Raw genomic sequence first — 21244 nt, 5'->3', positions numbered from 1 at the left:
TATGGTTGGAAAAGACCTTTGAGACTATCTAGTCCTACCACCAACCCATCCCCACCATGCCCACTAACCATGTCCCCCGGTGCCACATCCACATGGTTATTGAGCACCTCTGGGGACGGTGACTCCACCATGTCCCCGGACAGCCCATTCCGATGCTTCACAACTCCTTTGGGGAAGAAAAAATGTTTATCTCATGTCTGAGTATGTATAAAACACTTCTGTCAGCAGTCTCCTTTTAAAAAATCTGTTTGAGTTACTGAGGATTAACGTAGATTTAGCCAACGGCTTCTGGAAATCCATACAGAAGTAGACTGAGGAGATCAAGAGACCTTACGGGAACTCTCAGTAGCAGCAGACAAGGAATCAGGAGTGCAGAGGGGCTGTTTCTGATCCATAAACAATTTTCTGAAGCAGAACATTATCCTGCATGGTTGTTATTTAGAACTTGTAGCTTCTGGCTTGCGCACACCCACAGTAGTTTTTTGAAGAGTGGAGCAGCAGAACAATACTTGTAATCTGTTTCATGTTTAATTCTTAGAATGTACTTTTGCAGTTTGGATTTCTGTAATTCTTCCCAAGCACTCATCTTGCTTTTTCGAGGAGGGTCAGCAAGCTTTGTTTGCTGTACGTGAAGTGGCTGGCACTGTTGCTTAGTGTCTTTTTACCACTGTTCACAGCTGCTCTCATTGCTCCTCTGGGAAGATCTCAGCCCCCAGCTCAGCCTTCTGAGACAAAACACCTGCTGGTGTGCGGAGAGCGGGCTCTGCTCAGAAGGAGTGGCAGCAGCCAGAGGGAGAGAGAAAAAAGCCTGCTGTGGAAATGAGGACCTGCCTATGTGCGCTTGTTTTAAAGCAAACAGTGTTGCACCCAACAGCTCTGAATTCTAGTCTGTTTATGCTGCCAGCTGTTGTTGGGGTTCTAATTAAACATAGCAATGGGAACAGAAGTACTATAGCCTCAAGAGGAGTGTTGTCTCCAATCCACCTGCTGCTGCCCTGCAGGTCCAAACGTTATTTCTTCTTCAGACTTTTGGCTTCCTTTCCTGCTGAGAATGTAAGGAAGAAACAGTCTGTAATTTCTTGATGGAACTAATTTCAGTGGGAAATACGTTTAAATGAAGAATATCTGTTCCACTCGAGCTTGAGATTTGTTTCAGGCTTCTTCAACTGGGGCACTTTCACTGAAGTATTTATGAGCGTACTGCACAGGGACCAGCCTAAAAGAAATATTTTCTTAGGAAATCATTTTTATGAACTCTTTTTTCCTTGCATGCTGACATGTGCTTAGCCATTAATCTGATGCCCTGGAATGAAAAAGGTTCTTTGTGGCTGGTTTAAATAGTTGCCGCTTTTTCAAAAATTATTCCAAAGCAATGAAAAAGAAGAATACAAAGAGACAAGAACTGAAAATAGATAGTGCCAAGAACGTGGTGGTAGTAGAGACGGTGTCTTTGCAGAAACAGAGAAAGGCATTTTGAGGTATCATTAAGATATGAACAAGCCGTCATTTGGACTATCTTGGAAGTGTGCATGATAGAACCTTTTGTCTGCCATGGGGACATAGGTCAGCTTGAGTTGGTCATGACATAGCCACCCATCTTCTCGGTGGTTATTACAAGTACTGGTTTCTGCGTGTTTCTGCATGTGTAAGCCTCACCCTGCAGCTTGCTGTGTTCCTGGCTTTGTTTGGGAAGCTGGGGCACTTGAAATCTGCTTCTATCCTCAGTGCTTGGATTAGTGACACTGCTGCTTGCCTTTCTCTCCTCTTGAGAGCTGTGCCTTGTGAGTGTCAAGCGCCTTCCTGCTGCTTTTAGCTCTGAAACAAATGGCTACTCTTGTCAGCTGCTTTGCCTTGCTATTCCTTTTTCTGTCACAGTCTCTCATTATTAGATACGCTATGCTTGGTTAGTGTTGGAAAACACATACATCAGGACAGTGCGCTGGGCCTGGCTGGTTTTATGGTGGTATCAGAAGCCATACACAGCCATGCTGAAGGAGCTGGTCTAGTAGTTCCTCCCAAGAGGGTGATTAAGGAGGCTGCTGTGTAAGGCATTGATCTGATGAAATGCATGTATGTAGCTCAGAATATGTGTTCAAAATACATGTGCTTTGGAATGATTTATCTCAGTGCCACCACACAGGTATTTCTGTTTGTGTTCTTTTAAACCAATACCTTGAACGTTTGTGCTTCTTAAGTGGAATATGACTTACGTAGATCTTCTTCGGTAAATGATACATACCTCTGGCGGTTGTCATTAAAATATTTGCTGTCCAGCTGGAGCAAGATCTTTCTTATCACTGCTGATGGCCTTGTGGGTTTTGGTTTGGTTTTTGAAGACCTGCTGTCCACAGCACTGACCCCGGTCAGGAGACTGTTCCTGCCTGGTAGTGACAAGGACTTCTGCGCACGGTGTACTGCAAGCACAACAGGCTGGTTCTACGTACAGAGTTACTCCCATGCTCTCAGAAATCATTTTGAGATGGTGAGATACTGAATTTACCAAAACTGAATAATCACTGTCAGGGATTATAGATATTGTCGTTGCTGAACAGGATTTAAAATGTAAATTTCCTCCTAGGTCTGAATTTCAGCTTGTGTTTGCTGACTGCTTCCCTGCAGTTTGAAAAAATATAATAAAATAATACCCACCTAATTCCCAGGTATGAGGCAAAGATTAGTTAATGTTTGTATGGCAGGAGGAAGAATGGAAAGCCTGAAGCTATTGATTCAGTTAGGCAGGGAGGTGGCAGTTGGAACACTGCCCTGTAAATTACTGAACAACATTTCCTTCTCACGTTAAACGCGTGGCTGGACTTTCATGATTCCTTCCTGGATTCTTATCTTCAAATTCAGGGAGATAGGTGTGGCACTGTCAAAAGGAATTTTCATACAATGTGATTTATGTGGTCCAAAAGATTAAGATCTATACATTTTTGTTTTCCTTTATACCTTACGGGAACTTTTTCTGCTTTTCTGCATGTCAGCTAATCACAGTCCTAAGGTGCTGAACATCCAGCGCTTGTTTGCTTCACAGTCAAAATGAAATAAATGGTTCTAGTGTCAGGGGGGTTCATTAAAGAACAGTAAACAAACAAATGAACAGAAATCCGTGTGAACATAAAATGGCTGTGTCAAACTGTAGTACTTGTTCTTCTGTTCCATTGGCAGCTTCTGGTAATGGCCATGGTTGACTAATCCCAATAAGGGAAATCCTGAAGGTGATTATCACAGAGCAGCCTCGTTAGGCTAAGCAGGCAGTAGCAACACTTCACGTTTCCATTGAAACATAAACTTCCGTTCTCCAATAAAGCAGGGAAAACAGATCCAGAACCTTTCTTACCCTGTCCTTTGAGAAAGGAGGAGAGGAGTTGATTGATCCTAAGTGTGTTGTTTTCCATATTGTTACTCTTTCCTTCTTTTCAATGAAGGGTCAAGACCTTTGCTCTTGATATTTCACATCAGCATTCGTGGACTGACAGTCCGTATGGAATGGTGTAGGAATATTTCTTTCATTGGGTTGAAAAAACTGCCTGTTCATTAAGACGTGAGCGACCACTTCTTTGGAATGGGACTTCTTAAAAGGTAGAGAAAAGACAAATCTACTCCTCTGCTCTGTATACATTTGGATTGATTGAGCACCTCCCTTTTCATCAACTGGTACTTATTACTGTAGACTCCAAGAAAATAGTTGCTGTCAGTGTCTCAGTATGACGTGGGAAGACAGAATGAATGCAAGTATTTCTTTGTCTTTGAAGTGATGTGAGCATGAATGTGCGTCACTACTTGAGTAGCAGCATTGGGAAGCCAGGGCTTTGGTGTATCCTGACCTCAGACCCCTGTAGAGTACACACGTTTCCTGAGAGAACGGAAGCTGGAGAACTAGAAAACCGTAGTGAAGCATACGAAAGATGCTCCTGAGTGGATCTCATCTTTAGGAATACTCCTGCACCAGGCTTTCTGAGTGTTAAGATTAGTCTGAATTATGTTGACATTTGACTCAGAAGAATTATTTTCATTTAGGCTTACTTTATTTCTGCTAATATTCAGGTGTTTGGGGGCACTTGTACTTATGATTTGGTAGAGGGTGAGATAGGGAAAAAATGGACAAATCATAGTCATGTTGACTGCTTCTTCAGAGTGAGAATGAGCACAGTATTAGAGAATGGAGGAGCATTACTCGGGGCTTTCTTATCAAAGCAAAGGTCTGGCTAGTGAGAAATGTGACATAAGGAAGGGGCTTCATGCTACTTGTGGAGTTTGCCTATTCTCTTTCCATGGCTAATGCTATCTGGCTCATCCTTGTGTTCCTGGTGCTGGTGAGCAGGAGCTAGCAGTGAGCTGTTCTGCACTGTATTTTCCTTCAAGGGATAAATACAGTGGATCTGACCATTACTGTAATCATGAGATTAAACCAGGATAAAGCAGCAAATAATTTTAGTAGTGGACTCTTTACATTCCTCCTGCTTTTGTTTAAGTGTGGTGATATCTACTTTTATCCTGTGCACGCTGGGAAATCTGGGTTAAAATAACTCTTTGTTGGTTTTAATAATAAATCTCTAGAACAGCTAATAAAGTTTTTATTTTCAGCTGTAACTCCAGCACTTCTCCAACTAAAAGTCCTATTACAAGTGCTTTGATTGGTGTTATTTATAATGTTAATGGTAACTCAAGCCCTTTGCAAGTAAAGCATTGTTTTCTGTTTCGCTCCTTCCAGGCAGTGCTGATGAATAACATCACAACAAATGAACGATTGATCCAGAGTCTACAAGGTAGGACATAATACCTCGCTGTATCGCTTTTTTTTTTTTTTTTTTTTTTTTAACTCCCCTGTTTTTAAGACGTGCTATTCCAGTGTCTTCTGCAAATGCTGCCCTTTCTCCGGACTGTGGGGAATGTGCAGGAGCTGCTGTGATTTCAATTCCGCATCTGTGCAGCTCTGGTTCAGTGAACTGTCAGTCTGCATATGCCTCAATGCCAGAGGAATTTGTCCGTATGGTGCTTGATGTAGACTCCTGACCCTTATCTGCTAATGATATAAAAACAATGCAAAATAAAACTAGCTTGTGTATTGTTAAATGCTTTTAATTCCACCTTTCATCTCATATGCTTGCATTCCTCCCTGAGGTGTTTGGGTCATGCGTTTTAGCACCAAGAGAATTAGCAAACTTGTATTAAACAAGAAAACTTAGTCTGATTCATTTCGATCCATGTTGGTGTTCCAAAAGTGTTGTTAACAATGTATGCCCCAGTAATCCAGGAAACAAATCTAAAGTTCTATAAACAAGCAAATTTATTGCCAGTTCTTCTGATGACTTCACAGAAAGCTTTCTGTCAGGAGGTATTTGTAATGCTATAGCATGACAACGATGCTTCTGACATTAAAAAAAAATACAGAATTCCAAGTCATAAATTCCTCTATTTTTGAGGAATGTAAAAGTAAACTGTATGTTACTCAGGAAAGAATTGTAATTTCTTCATCCTCTGATAGCTAATTAATATGAATGCTATTTCATACTACGTTCTGATAAGTCTCCCCTAGACCTGAAGCTTTCTGGGACTGAAACCTAGCAGACAAAGAGTTTGTAAACAAGCTAGAATATTCCTTATGAAGAAAAGGAGATCAAAATCTACATTATGTGGCTTTTGTTAGTCTGTTCATCCAAGAGGATATTTAATCTTACTGAGTCTTGTGCATCTTTCATGCGTCAATTTAGCAATTGCCTGTGCATCTGCATGCAAAATGTAATGAACATGAAAAATGGATAGAGCTAGTGTGCTTGCAATCAGGTTTGTTGTCTGATATATATGTTCTAATATATGGAGGTAAATATGTGTGTGTATTTTAATATATATTTTAATCTTGTTATGATCAGAACACATGAAAGAGTTACAGACAGAGTATGGAAAGCTGCAGCTGGATGTTTACCGGTTTCAGAAGAACCAGACTAACCTTCAGAGAAAGTTCTCATACGACCTGTAAGTATGTTCTTCCTAAACAATGGCTTCTGGAGTTGTAATTGACTTGGTTATCTTGTCATAGCTGTAGCACTGTCAGTTGATGTACAGTTTTAAGATGGAATTGCTCAGGATTGATCTTGGAGAAGAGCACACACCTTGCAGTGACCAGCATCTCAATATCCGTAGATTTATTCCACAATTCTGGATGTTCCTTCCATTGCAGGAGGAGAAGGGTAGCTATATTCTCATTTCAGAGCTGTACATCACATTTTTAGTCAATTGGCTGTTGTGCTGTAGAAGACAATGATAAAATTTGTTGTGCATGTGTAATGCCTAAGAACAAAATTTAACATAGGAGGTACAAAAAACGTATGTTTTTCTCAGGTTTCATCATAGCAGATTGTTTTAGAGTGAGCCTCATGTTTTCAGTTCAACAGGCAGCAGAAAGCTGAGTGAGCTTGCTGGTATCAGGCAGAAGGAGGACTACTCAAGTTCCATCCTTTGCCTATGCTTTTCTTCCCCTGTGTCACATGGTATCCCACACAGCTGGCTCATCTGCTTTGCTAGTCACTAGGTCTCAGAAGGGAGTAGAGGAGTGTAAGGTAGTAAAACTAAGAAGATAATGAAGTGTGGGGGGGGAGCAAAAGAACAAGGAAAATAATTTTACAAAATAAAATTTTAGAAGAGAGTTGTGAACGTGGATGGAAGTACACAACTACTCACTTGTTCATGTTTTCTCCAGGTCACAGTGCATAAACCAGATGAAGGAATTAAAAGAACAATGTGAAGAAAGGGTAAATGAGATCTCAAAAAAAGGCAGTGATGTACCGCAGGTCAAAGAAAATAAAGACTTCTTAAAAGATTCAAAAAGAAGTGCCCAGGTATGATAGGAGTAGTTTATTGTAAATCTTCTTCCCTGTAATTCTTAAGAAGTTCTCCTCCTTGTCACTATCTCCAGCTAACATTATTGTATCTCATTAAATTTTTTAGTACTTTCATTTGCATCTGTTGAACGCTTCTGATTTATGTGAAATTGAGTGAATCTGGGGATAGAACAAGGTAGAGATCCTGGAGGGGGCTTTATTGTTCTCCAGATTACTGTGTCTCAAGCAGACAAGCAGAATTGGAGAGGTGAGAATGAGAGTGGTGAGAAGCCATTTCAAGAATATTTGTGCTGCTGAGCTTTGGTCCACAGCTCCTTTTGACTTTGTTAAAGGACTTAATTGCATTGTGTATTGAAGTTGTATGTTTAAGGATGAGGATAAATTTACTGTCAATCGCTTCAGAGTAGTAGTAAGCCTCAAGTATGATACTGTAGACCACAGCTCTTTACCTGGGACTTTTGGGTTCATCTGTTTATCACAGTACCATGAGTTTCCACAGGAATACGGATTTCAACCTTTTACAGCAGGAGTGAGAGTTTTGTTTTTTTTCTGAGTCAAAGAGCTGCAAAAAGCGTTGCTGTACGTAGCACAAACAGTCTCAGTGGAATAGCATGGACTTGCCAAACAGGGTGGCCCTGTGCCAGAAGGGGTGGCTCTGTGCCTGCCCACTCTTTCTTCCTGACCTGTGGAGGGTGGAAAGAATGCTGAGAAAAAGAAATTTCATAGGATCATGTTGTCTTAGCATGTAAATTATTGATACTTCTTCAATAAAGTAGGATTAGATCAGGGATAGGACTTGAGTTGTTAAGGTTGTTACAGATGGCCCTGGAAACAGGCAGTGAAACCCCTAGATAAAGAGGCAACTAATATATTGTATATATAATAATTTAATTTAATGCGTCCTTTCTTCAAGACCACAAGCACCTGTGACAGAAATTTTAACACGTGATTGCAATTGAGTCTATTTGAGTGGCCAACTCTCATTGCAAAGACAAAGCAGTCTTGGTAGTATCTACCTTATGTTGTATGAGAGAGCTGCAAGAAGAATGAAGCATTAGAGACAGTAAATGCTATTCTTCTATCCCTGCAGAAGAAAGGGAGAAGTTTTTGTTTGAGTAATTTTTGTCAAGTGTCAGATAAACGAGAAAATAACAAGCCTATCGTCTGGACACAGGCAGGGAGACTTTATAGAACAAATGTGTCTTGCTTGATTGAATGATGGAAAATACAAACTATTTGTAAACTTCACATAGGGAAGCGCATACTAGAGAGGTGGTCAACTGAATTTCTGGTATTGCCTTGTAGCAGATTTTCATTAACATGACTCATACCAGATGAGGTCTGTTTACCAATTCAGAAGCTAGGAAGTTTGGCTGAAGTCCCTCTGCAGGACACTTACAGTCTTCTCCAGCAAGTCCCATATCTGAAGTTAATGTTTTCTCAAAGTAGGCGGTAGGTTACATACCCTTCTTTTAATCTGTGGATGGGTTGGTCCCAGCTCAGAGAACTACTAATAGAGCTTCAGGCAAAATAGTTACCTTATGTTCCCTAATGTCTATGACATTAGTCATAGTCATGTTGTCAAGTTGTAACTTCCATGTAGTCATTGTCAAATTGTAACTTTCTCAGTTATTTGTTTGTCCAATGATTGCAACATTTGCATATGCAAAGGATGAGTTATTTATCACCACATATGTTTTTAGCTGGAATAATTCCCATTTTTACAGATCACAGTGGCTCAGCTACTGTGATTTCTTTTTTTCATGCTGAGTTTCTGAAATGTACGTGCTTATGTAATAGAAGGGTCAAAGTTAAAATAAATCAGAGAATGAAAATAGGTTGTTGGTTAGTTAATAAATATACAGCTATTCTTATAGTTCTGTCTTTTGAATACTGATGTATATTCCTAGGTTGAGAATATAAATTGTGCATATTAATTTCTCTTTAACGTGCTTCAGTTATTATCTTTTCAGACAAGACCAACCACTTCAACTTGTTGCATACATGCTCTTTTATTTGACATTATCATTAAAAATTACTGACTTGGACATTTAAGATAATACAGGTTAAGGCCTATTGCATGTCTAATTAAGAGCTGAATTGTTGCCATTAATTTCAGGCTTGGTATTTTCACAGAAGTATGTGTGCCCCAGCATAAACTGGAAAGTAGTCTTATCTTCAGTCTCTGGTGATTTGTACTGCGGAGACACTTATGTATAAAAAAAGAGGAATATTTAAATATAGTATCTTTATGTTTTAATGACTGAAGAAAGACACACTTCTGAATACCCTTATTGCAGTAACACTACCAGATCTTTGATGGTAGTCATTGCTTCTCAATCTGAGATGTTAAATTGTTTATTGTTGATGTTGGACTCAGTGTGTTGATCGAAGGTCTTTAGTTCTGCCTGGCTTTAACTGAGCTTAAACAATTTCAAAATAGCCAAGTAATCAGTGACCTACACATCCTTTTCAGCTTTAGTTTCTTGGTTATTTAATCACTTAGTTCTGCAGACATTTTACCAGATGACCAGATGAAGATTAGGCAACCTAGTCATTTGTTGACCTGCTTAGAACAATAGGCAGTTACAGTTCACCAGTAGTTGGAACAGGAATATTTTTGTGGACTGTATGACTTTCTACACCATAAAGCTTCTTACTGATTTGTGTAGTGCCAGCTATTAAAAAAGTCTCTCTCTTTATGTCTGTGCACTTTTCTCTCAGCATCTTTAAAAGGATGAACACATAGAATCATCATAGAATCACAAAATGGCCTTAAAGATCACCCAGTTCCAATTCCCCCTGCTATAGACACTCACCACATCAGGGCTGCCACCCACCAGATCAGGTTTTCCAGGATCCCATCCAGCCTGGCCTTGAATGCTTCCAGGAATTGGACATCCTCAGCTTCTCTGGGCAGCCTGTGCTAGGACCTCACTGCCCTCTGAGTAAAGAATTTCTTTCTAACATCTCACCTAAATCTCCCCTCTTTTAGTTTAAAGCCATTCCCCCTTGTCCTCCCACTACAAGATTGTTCAAAAAGTTGGTCTCTTTTCTACTTGTAAGCTCCCTTCAAGTACTGGAAGACTGCACTGAGGTCTCCCTGGAGCCTTCTCTTCTCCAAGCTAAACAAGCCCAGCTCCCTCAACCTTTCTTTGTAGAAGAGGTGCTCCAGCCCTCTGATCATCTTAGTGGCCCTTTCCTACAGCTCCACATCTTTCTTGTGCTGGAGGCCCCAGGCCTGGATGCAGTAATCCAAGTGAGGCCTCACAAGGGCAGAGCAGAGGGGAAAAGTCCCCTCCCTCTCCCTGCTGGTCACCTCTCTTTTGATACAGCCCAGGATACTGTTGGCCTTCTGGGCTGCAGGTGCACACTACTGGCTTGCATCCAGCTTTTCATCCTATTGCAACCTGGCCACATGCTCAAAAAATTAATCAAACTGGGCACATATACACTGAACAGACTGTTTCATTGCAGTCTGTTTTTTTGGGGGTTTTTTTTGTGCTGGTATAGTGCAACATGGGCTCCAGGCACATCTCATGTTCAGTTTTTATGTGAACTGAATTAACATAGCAATTAAATTCTAATATGAGTAAAAACTGTATAGAGATTGTAATTGTTTAGTTGGAAGATCTTCAGCTTGGTGGACAATGATTCTATGATTCTACAACAACGTAGCCATTAATCAGATCTTATAGGTCAGAGTCTGAGACCAGTCTAGTACCAGTATTCAGTACATCCTTAAGTGAGGTCTACCTAATACAGTTGTCTAGTTGTTGATGTTTTGTTTTTTTTTCCTTCTCGTAAGCCTACATTCAACATAGTTTTAGTCCAGTTCTGTACAGAGTTGATTAGCGGATTACACCAAACTCAGTGATTATGCCCAAACTCAGTTTACCTGTTCCTGCACTAGCAGTAGTTAATGCCATCTTTTTATTGCTCTGCTGGCCCTGGTGTGGTATCAGGGCTACAGTGGAGAAATGTGTGGTGCTACAGTTCTGTGACCCTTGCAGAATAACAGGAAACTCTAACAAGAACAGTAATCTCAGCTGCGATTAGACAGAAGAAAGGGTGTTTGTTAGATACTTGTGATGTATTTATTATGTGCTGTTATATAGAAACATTGCTGCGTATTCAGGATTGTATGGTACTTCCATCACAAGTAAAAATTTCAGTTCAGTTATTTGAGTGCATTTAGATTTCTTTCCCCCCACTGAATTCTGACCAAACTTCAGCTTCCAAATCCAGAACTGGGTGTTCAAACCAATGCATGTCTGTGTGCATTCACTTTGCAGGCTGATGGTCAGCTGCCAGCTTCGAAGCAACCTGAGTTCAAGCAGACTGACTTGGAACAGCAGAGAGCCAAAGATGTGCCAAAAGCAGTGCCTACAGTAAAAAGGACAGATGCTCTGCAGCCTAATGGTGAGATAAAATCACTGATATCTTAGCAACTTGAATAAGAAAGTTTGCAATTTAACTGAACACTAAAAATATTTTTGTATTCAAGAAGGAAAAAAGTGACAGCAGTGGACTGAATTATAATAAATTGTCCTTTAGCTGCAGAGAGGTGTAATTAGTAGTTTGTCCAAGTGTTATTATTGCTACTGTTTCTGCTAGTTCAGCTATATTGAAATTGGTGTGTTGCTTCTAAGGCAAAATAAAAGCACTTGTAATTCTGTAGTCATACCACTCGTTTGCTGTTGAGAAAATATTTTGCTTTTGCATGCAAAAGTTTCTAAGTATGTTTTAAATTTGCTTGTTTACTAAGTTTGGTACATCTAGCCCACTGCCTCTCCCTACGAAATAGCTGGAAGTTTGGCTTTAGGCAAACACACTCCTGTGCTTTCTGTGTGTTCTCAGGGCAAAATGACAGTAAGGCAAATCAGAGATCAGATCAGGTAAGCTGTGGTTGCTTTTGGCATTCAACTCTCACAAGCTATTGACTTGAATGGATGTCCCAGTGCACTAGTCTTATGCAGTACTGTGCATGTGAGAAATCTAAACTCTTATTAAATTACTCTTTTGTGCTATCTTAAATAACAGCCTTAGGAGTAATTTTAGAGCTAGCAATTCTCAGCAACAACTCTGTTTAGTTTATTCAGGTAAGCTTTATCCTGGCATATGTTAGCTAAAAATAGAGATACATGATGTGGTAATGCCTACTGAAAGCAGCAGCCCGCCTCTGCTTTCTCTCCATACCTAAAAAGGAGAACAGCCTTCATTTACTTGAAAGTCTGCCCATGTATCCACTGTGTCCCGAGCTACCTTTGAACACCTGATCTGTTATATTGTTAATAGCAAAGCACAACGCTCAGAAACCTGACGCTTACATAGCACACTGGAAGTTCTAATAGAGCACATGGCTCTATTTCACCTGCCTAATTTATTTAGTTTTTTTAACTCCACATACAAACATTTAAGTAGGTAGCGGTGTGTATCTGTTGATGGTGGACACTGGACTTCACAGGTTTTATCCTTTAGCTTTCCCTGGTCTGAAAAGTATGGACTGTCTTCTGTCTTTCTCTTTGAATCTGATGTGATTGAAAGAAGAATTAAGAATTGAATGTGAAAAATGAAGCAACATTTATTCAAGGTTTTTAACTTGTGCTGCCACTGAAAGACTTTTTTTTTTTAATTTGGGATCATTGATATAATTCACAGAAAGATTAAATGGCCTCACTGCCATCAGAAAAGAGGACTCCAAAGCAGAGGAGGAGCAGCTCTCTGTTGAACTGAAACACCCACAGGGTTTGGCCATGGCTGGCACAGGTCGTAAGGAGGTGCCCCCGGCGTCAGAGAAAGAACTGAATCCAGTGGAAGATGGAAAAAACATAGCCGAGCAAGAGGCACCACAGCCAGCTGCAGAACAGATTGCTGACGAGGAGGTGGAGAGGGAGCAGCTCCTCAATTACGATGCTAAGCAGAGTGACTCGCCTCCTGGACAGGCTGGTTGGTAACTAACACCTTGCACACTGCAAGAAAGGGAATGAAAATGCAGAATGGGGCTTGATTTCTGAAATGGTGGTGGAAGTTGGCCAGACTTAGTATAAGGCTTTGCAAGTGTTAGTGCGAGAGGCTAAAGATCAATCCTCAGCACTCCTTTACAGTCACTGGGTGAAGATGAAGGCTTCTGTTTGTGCAACATGGAGCTGCTAGGCTGGATTCCTGTGTCACTGTTCTAGCTGCTCTGTCCTTCTCTCCATTGTCTGCACAAGGCATATGGGGACTTCAGTCTTAGAAACCTTTCAGTATTGAGACTTAGTAACAATATGACACATTTGGAAAGGATGTGACATACTGTCCATACAAAGCATTGATGGGTAGCATCTTTTGCAGTTAGTCTGTTTGTAGCTACCCATTTCAAAATATGTTGGCATGAGTAAACCTTTGCTTGAGACTTCAGGTATCTGAAGTTCATTATTGTGAGTCTGCAAAACTGCAAATTGGAAGTTGTCAGCAAAGGTGCCAGTTTTTGGTTCTACTGTGTGTGACCACATGTCTACACCATGCTGAGTATTGATGTCATGTCTAAGCCTGACCAGAATCTGGACGAGACATCTTTCTGTCTATCTTGAGCAACTCCGTCTTAGGCGGACTTTAATTCATGCATGCAGGATGGTGCTCCTAAAATTGTGGTCATCAGCAACTTTTTCACAGAACAAAGTAGTATTTTCTGATGCAGTAGAAGCTTGCAGCATTATGAAGGATTGGTTCTTTGCTTTTCCTGTACTCATTCCAGCCTGCGTCTTCTATCTTCCACTAGATTATCCTAATTACCTCACTACCAGCTCTTCTGAATGGGGAAATTTTCACCCTTCCTCGTGTACTAATGCAAAACAGAATCAGTAGTCCAGACAGTAAAGAAGTGGTGCTGTTTATGTTCTTTAATCCAGTGATGCATTAATATAATGCATTATGATATGGTATTAGTATAGTAGATAATTTGGCAAGGATAAATAATCTGTCTCATCTGCATTGCTAAAATAACACTTTTCCAACTGCACCAAAAAGATACTTACCAGAGGAAGCAGTTCTCCAATGAGATGTGACTATATAAGTCAACTGTTTCCATTTTAACTGAGGTATAGAAAAATCAGGTAGCAAGATCATGCAACAACTGGCGCAAGAGAAAGCCCTGCAGTGTAGCCTGTGGAAGGTCGGATTTCTCTGAATGCAGGAACAGCACAGTATTCTTCAGGCTTGATTGTTCAGCAAAAATAATGTACCTTATGTTGTGGATTCCTTTGGCTGCGAGGAAGCAGAAGTGGATTTCTTCTACATTCTCTGAGCTTTCTCTGTTTTTCATTTAAAGCTTTTTTTAAAAGCTTGAGACCTTTAGGTCTATTACTGAAAAGTATTTTTGATGTTCTAAACATGTACAATATAATGCTAAAATCTTTCAAGCTTTGTTCTCATCAGTTGCTGTATAAGTTTGGCTTTTCCTTCCTCTTGAGAACCAGAGACTTCTCTCTTTCTCTTAACTGGTCGTTATGGTTTCTCTGGCTAACTGAAAAAATAAAGGTAGGGTTCTTGCAGTCAGAAGTAATTTACTTCTGAACAATCTGTATTAAGAAATTTTAAGGTAGTGAAATTTGCTCAAGATGAAAACATATGGAGCAGGATGGTGACAGAGTGAAGAAAATCTTTTATAGAAAACCACTTTTGAGCCAAGTTAGCACATTGTAAAACACTGATTTAATGCCATCTTCAGAGCTTTCTCCTTTGGTGGACAAGCCAAAATGAGGGTGGAATCTGAGATACCTTTCCAAGGAAGTGCTAATGCATTTAAAAGCAACACTCATCAGGTTTTCAGTATAATATTCAGGTTTTACTCTTTCTTAGACTGTCACTTAATGTATTCTGAAATTGCCTAATGCTTTTCTTTTGTCCAGTTGCATGCTGGCTGAATTTTGTTATGCTTCCAAATCCCCAAAGGTTGTTATCTAGCTCTTTGTACAACATTGACAGCAAAGGTTTTCCATTCTAAAGGAAAAATATTAAAATGCACTCTTTAAACAGCAACTCATTCAACAGCAAAATAAATTCTATCATAGATTTTTTTGCAGTACCTATCTTGTGCAGCATAAAACAAATTAACTGTAATGTTTTTCCAGACCAACAAGCACGTGAAGTATTGAATCAGGACAAGGATGTTGACTACAATTTAGATGAGAATGAAGCTGAATCAGAAACAGACAAGCAAGCAGCACTTGCAGGCATTGAAACTGGTAAATAAATAAAGAATATTTGACTCGAAGTACTATATGCTGAAAAGTACTATGATGATATTTTGAATGTTATCCTTCAGTAGATACAGATAGGTAATTCTTCTTTGTTCCCCAGATTTCCCTACTTTCGAGTATGAGGTGTTTTTATGTAGCATTACTGAAGCTACTTTTTAGTAAATGGTGGAGATGGGGAGTATGTGCAGCTTTACTATTCAGCACTAACAGTCCTTTCAAAATTTTCTGGATGAAGACCTATCACTCCTGAATCTTAAAGAGATTTCTGTACCTTTTTCTTTCTTCCTATTAGTTCAAAACTCTAAAGAAAAAATATGAAGAACAACTTACTTGACCAAACTGGAACACAACAGAGGCTGTGAACAAGGGAAATTCATGATGCATCTTAGTCAACATTTCCTATAAACACAGCAATGACAAGAGGAAAGTGATTTAGGAATGTTTGATTATCTTCTCAAGGCTATGATAAAGGCTCAAATGAAGTAGTTTGTTGTTTAGTTTTACTACTGTTTCAGGGGTGAAAAAATTACATCTCTCGAGGTTTGTTTTAAAGCAGTGTGACCTCTGCAATAAGACCTTTCTTCATACTTATTATGAAATGGAAACCAGCTAACAACTACTATAGTAACTTTGAAGTCAGCTGACTTGTACAGTCATGCTACAATAACATTATACTTGGACTGTTAGTAGATGGGAAGGAGTCCTCTGGCAAAGATGGAATTTTCCCCTGAGCAGTGCAGTAGAGAAATCCCCAACCTAGTTTTAAGAGAGATGAGCTAACTTACTTTGACAAAACATGGGAAACATGAAAAATGTCCCATGCTACAGTCTGCCCTCGTGCCAGTTCTGACACCATTTTACTGCAATGTGAATAGACTCAGAAAGCATGATTGTAGTTCTCAGATATGACATGGCAATATATATTTTCCTTGATCTCATGAATGAAACTTCTACTTACATGATCTGTACCAGGAATGAATTGCTGTCTTGGTGTTATTCCTAGCTTTTGGGTTAAAAATAGATTCTAGTAATAGAATATTCTTAAGAGATTACCAGGAGTGTTTCCTGAAAGCCTTGTTGGACATCTCTCCACAAAATCAGAAGTGCCGCTAGCTTACACAGATATCAGTCAGACTGACACCTGAACTTGTGATGTGAGAGGCCTTCTGCAATGGTGTGCTACTTCTGCCCTTCCCTCTACTGAAACAATATCTTCCACTAAAGAGTAGAAAGGAAGTGCCTGCCTCATGGAACAGCAGATTCAGCTGTGGAAAAGTGTCTTCTCTGCTGGACTTTTGAAGGATGCGGACCAGGTTGTGCATTTACCAGACATTTCATCACTACCCACAGGTGAAACAATAGTTGATGTGAAGTGCTGTGTTACACACCTTTATCACATGGTTGATATTCTATAGTCTTTGCATTTTCTGCGACTTGTTGATCTAGTTTACTTGGGAGAGCCTAGAATACCCATGGCTGCCACTAAAACCTTTTAACTTTAAGTCTCAACTTTGTTGTTTGTAGCCAGCTGAAGATTGTATTTATGTCTGTTTTTAAGACCAAGACCCAGGTTTGGAGCATTCTCTATGAATATGAACCAACAGCCACCAAGACAGTATGGGAGAAGATAGACATGAATAACTTTCCAACCAACAGTTTCATTTAAGAATATAGAAATTTGTCATGGCTTTCTTTTAATGCACTTCATATCATAACTGTTACAGTTTATCATTTTTAATGTACTAGTTAACTATTCCTGTACCTTAAGTTGCCTGAATGTGCAAATAGAGGGGTGGTTCTTTTGTGTGTGAAAAGAGTTGTCATTCAGTAAAAGAAGCAGGAACCATCAAATGGTGCCTGGTCCACATACGTCCACAAATGGTTCACTGACAGACTTGCGAAGTGCAACCTGAATTATTTTGAGAGAAGAACTATGCTCGGTTACTGAGTCATTTGCTACTGTGTATTATCACCATTTAAGTCAGATTTTACTGTGCTGGACTATTGCAGTCAGTAGTAACAGAGAAAGCAAATACTTTTAAGAAGTAGAGAAGAGGATGTACGAGCATTTCTTCCAAATGACAGATGTTGGAAAACTTGGGGATATTTCTGTACTGCTGGTTCTTTTGCTTTATCTTTTGTAAAACATGGTATGCTTTGACATCAAAATGTTTACATGTATTCAGAGTAGAGTGAGCATTATCTTAGGACTTAATCTGTAAACAGTTATTTAGCTCAGATGACGTTACTCAATTTCTGATTACAGAACTGTACATTTTAACACTATGAAATGTACAGTGAAATGCTGTATTCAAGTTGAATGAATGATTTTAACTTGAAGCGCCTAAAATCCTGAACAAAACCCACAATTCCTTAACATAATTAATATGTTGCCAGATAATTCTTTTAGAATTAGAATAGTCCAACTGCCTGACCACCTTAGGGCTAACAAAAAGTTAAAGCATATTACTGAGGGCATCAACAACTTGTCTAGGAAGACTGTGGCAGTGTCTGACCACCCTCAGGGGAAGGAAATTGACAACTGCACTTCTGTGCAGTACCTAAAACCTGACTAGGCTTCTTGCTAGCCAGGTAGGTGGTGTCCTTCTGTAAACATGACCTCCTTTATGCAAAGTACAATTGCTGTACCTCTGACTGAAGGTGGAAGGCTGAAAACCTGTGTAAAAGCAATGTTCAAAATAGTAACAGAATGCTATCTTACTCTCAATAGCTTCAAGCGCTACAAGAATGTACCTGGGGTGATAAATTTCTAATAGTCAAGGGACTGTTGTGTCTACTATATGGAACTTTAAAGGACTTAATTTAGTTGAACAAAACAAGATTCACTTAGAACTGAGATTAATGTAATGTTTTTCATTAAATTTTTTACTTGCATGAGGGAGGGGAAGCTTCTTGTCTAATCTTCCTGGGCTTAAATTAACACTTGTCCCCATTGTTTTTTAAAAACAAAGTCTGATCTATTTAAATAAGCATTTTAAAATAAAAAATAATCTTTTCTATTGTCTATTACCTTATTCTGTACTGTTGATCCACTTGTAATGTTAATGGAAATGGAGAAGATGATTGTTATTGAGTTCTGTGAATGATGTAGAACTTGGTCTCTCTCTTATTTGTTGCTTCTTCTGGAGAAATACAGAAGGCTTTCCTTGAGCCACTGGTATGTGATTAAAGATTTTGAAGCCTGGAAGGATTTCTATAATTGCTTACAACAAGGCAGCAAAAGGCAGATGAATGTCTAGTGGCGCACAGTACCACCAGTTTGCCATTTTTGCAACTGTATCTTCCAGGATTTTCATTCCTCTGGCAACAATGCAGGAGCATTCAAATACATAAATCAAGATGGTAAGCAAACATGAAGTAGTATCCAATCTCCTTAGCACTGACATGAGAAAAACCATGTAGTGAGGGTTGCTTTTATTCCACAAAGATTCAAATTGTGGACAGAGATGTGGGGGTGTTCCGGGTCAATGTTTGTTGTTTTTTTCCTGTTCTAGCTTACCAGTGCTGTTGCTTAGGTGATGGTGTTACTACTCCATGGTACAAAGTAGCTCAGGTAGAACTGGACTGGCAACATAAGGGTGAACTATTTCTAGCTTGGGCCCCTGATCATAGAATTATAGAATCATAGAAGGCTTTGGGTTGGAAGGGACCTTTAAGATCACCTAGTTCCAACCCCCCTGCCATAGGCAGGGACACCTTCTAGACCAGGTTGCTCAAAGCCCCATCCAGCCTGGCCTTGAATCCTTCCAGGAACGGGCCATTCACAACCTCACTGGACAAAACGTTCCAGTGTTTCACCACCCTCACAATAAATAACTTGTTTCCAATATCTAGTCTAAATCTAATGTCCTCCAGTTTAAAGCAATTTCCTCTTGTCCTGTCACTATCTGCCCTTATAGAAAATCCCTCCCCATCTTTCCTGTAGGCCCCCTTCAGGTGCTGGAAGGCCGCTAAAAGGTCTCCTCGGAGCCTTCTCTTCTCCAGGCTGAAGAGCCCCAGCTCTCTCCGCCTGTCCTCATAGGAGAGTTGCTCCAGCCCTCTGGTTATCTTTGTGACCCTCCTCTTGGCCCACTCCAGCAATTCCATATCCTTCTTGTGTTGGGGGCTCCAGAACTGGCGGCAGTACTCCAGATGGGATCTCACAAGAGCAGAGTAGAGGAGCAGTGTCATGGTTTTATGATTTTTGTTATTGGTATTCCACATCATAACATCATGTAGTGCACTGCGAGTTTAAAGAGTTAATGCTCCAGTACCATGGATTGTCACTATTTCCAGGTACCTGGTTCTCAGAAGAGATGAAGAACTACATTTCCCAGAGGACTTTGTGTTTTTGTTTTCTGTTCAGAGGGAAAGATAAAACTGTTTGCAGGTCATGAGATGTCCCCTTTTTTTCACTTCCTGCTCGTCTGCGATTGTGTGCTCCCTAACAGTCTCACCTTCAGCATTAGAGTAAGGCCTTCCATTTCTGGACACTCTCTCTCATTTTATTTGACTGATTAGCCTCAATTCCAATAGTATTATATTGTGTTATCTTGCATTCCAATATTATGTTTAGTAAATTAGCTTTCCTCCTCAGATCATTGCCATTGTTTTGTTTTTAGGCCCCTCTCCCTGCCCTTTCCCCCTTCCCTGGAGTGTGGTTCCCCATGTCCCATTAGTCACAGAATCGGGCTGAACCAGCCCGTAAAACACTGACAGGCAGAATAACCTCCCTCGACCTGCTGGTCACTTCTCTTGATGCAACCCAGGATAGGGTTGGCTTTCTGGGCTGCAGGTGCACACTGTCAGCTCATGTGGAATCTTTCATCAACCAACACTCCCAAATCCTTCTTCTCAGGGCTTTTTTCAAGCCATTCTCCACCCAACCTGTATCTGTGCTTGAGGCCACCCCAACCCCCGTGCGGGACATTACACTTGGCCTTGTTGAGCTTTACAAAGTTGGCATGGGGCCACCTCTCAAGCCTGTCCAGGTCCCTCTGGAAGGCATCCCTTCCCTCTAGCATGTCAACTGCACCACTCCGCTTGGTGTCATCTGCACAATTCCTGAGGGTGCACTCGATCCTGATGTCCATGTTGCCTACAGAGATGTTAAATAACACCAGTTCCAACAATGATCCCCAAGGAACACCACTCATCACCAGTCTCCACTTGGACATTGAGACACTGACCACAACTGAGTGCAACCATTCCAACTCCTTATCCAGCAACTGGTCCATCCATCAAATCCATTTTTCCTCCGATTTAGCAACCAGGATGTCATGGGGGATACATCAGGCCATCAAGGAAGAATTGCAACATACAGATGGGCTTGGGATCAAGGGGTGGAGTTGACCATGGACACTACTGCACAGGTTATCCATGAATGTGAGACAAGCACTGCCCTTAAGCAAGCCAAATAGATAAAGCCTCTTTGGTACAGAGGACAATGGCTAAGATTTAAACTTACAGAGGCCCGGCAGGTGGATTATATCACACTCCAATAAAGCTAACATGGCACTTGCCATGAGCTTATAATGGTGGAAGCAACCAATGGCTGGCTGAAAACATCCTGTGCCCCGTGCCACTGCCTGAAATACTATCCTGGGTGTTGGAAAGCAGGTCTTGTGATGACATGGCACCCCAGAAAGAATTAGGTCAGACAAAAGGACTAATTTCCAAAATAATCTCATATGTACATGTAATTATCATTACTATTATTTTTGCCCTTCCTCTTCTGTCTTAGCGAATAGTTTTCACCTCAACTCATGAGTTCTACTCCATTGTTTCTTCTTCCCCGTCTTCAAGGGCACCTCCTCCATTTGAGGCAAAATAGCTCCAAGACAACTGACAAAATTAAAACAAAATCATTGAATTCAGTGCAGTAGGAGCTAAATGAAACAGTCTAGTTTTCATCTGCTTTTAATTTCTATAATGATTTTTTTAGTTTACTGGACTTGGCAAGAAAAGAATTCAGCCATTCTACTTGTAAAACGACTAAACAGTGCAGTTCAGGCAAAAGTACGGAAACTGTTTCTCCAAGTGGCTTTTCTAAGTAAGCATAACTGCAGCAGCTCAGCTGTGCCTATCATCAGACATGATGCTCTACAGCAATATTTTTATTCAGCAATGAGCGTTATTCAGTCTTCAAACACCATTTTC

The 21244-nt window shown here is 40.3% G+C and overlaps 1 protein-coding gene across 12 annotated transcripts in view; it reads left to right on the top strand.

Annotated features, from left to right (window-relative positions):
* GOLM1 (golgi membrane protein 1) overlaps positions 1 to 18293 on the top strand; it is a 37850-nt gene extending 19557 nt beyond the window's left edge. For all 12 annotated transcript variants that reach the window (XM_021380399.1, XM_021380401.1, XM_021380409.1 and 9 more), the window contains 7 exons: positions 4715 to 4769; positions 5874 to 5976; positions 6701 to 6839; positions 11138 to 11264; positions 12504 to 12791; positions 14957 to 15070; positions 15378 to 18293. In XM_021380399.1, the coding sequence (XP_021236074.1) occupies positions 4715 to 4769; positions 5874 to 5976; positions 6701 to 6839; positions 11138 to 11264; positions 12504 to 12791; positions 14957 to 15070; positions 15378 to 15403 (852 nt within the window). In that variant the 3' untranslated portion in view covers positions 15404 to 18293. The remainder of the gene's footprint in view (positions 1 to 4714; positions 4770 to 5873; positions 5977 to 6700; positions 6840 to 11137; positions 11265 to 12503; positions 12792 to 14956; positions 15071 to 15377) is intronic.

The sequence above is a fragment of the Numida meleagris genome, chromosome Z (assembly GCF_002078875.1).
Source record: "Numida meleagris isolate 19003 breed g44 Domestic line chromosome Z, NumMel1.0, whole genome shotgun sequence".
NCBI classification, from domain to species: domain Eukaryota; kingdom Metazoa; phylum Chordata; class Aves; order Galliformes; family Numididae; genus Numida; species Numida meleagris.
Note: the sequence above shows the minus strand (reverse complement) of the source record. Positions and strands in the feature narration are given on the sequence as shown.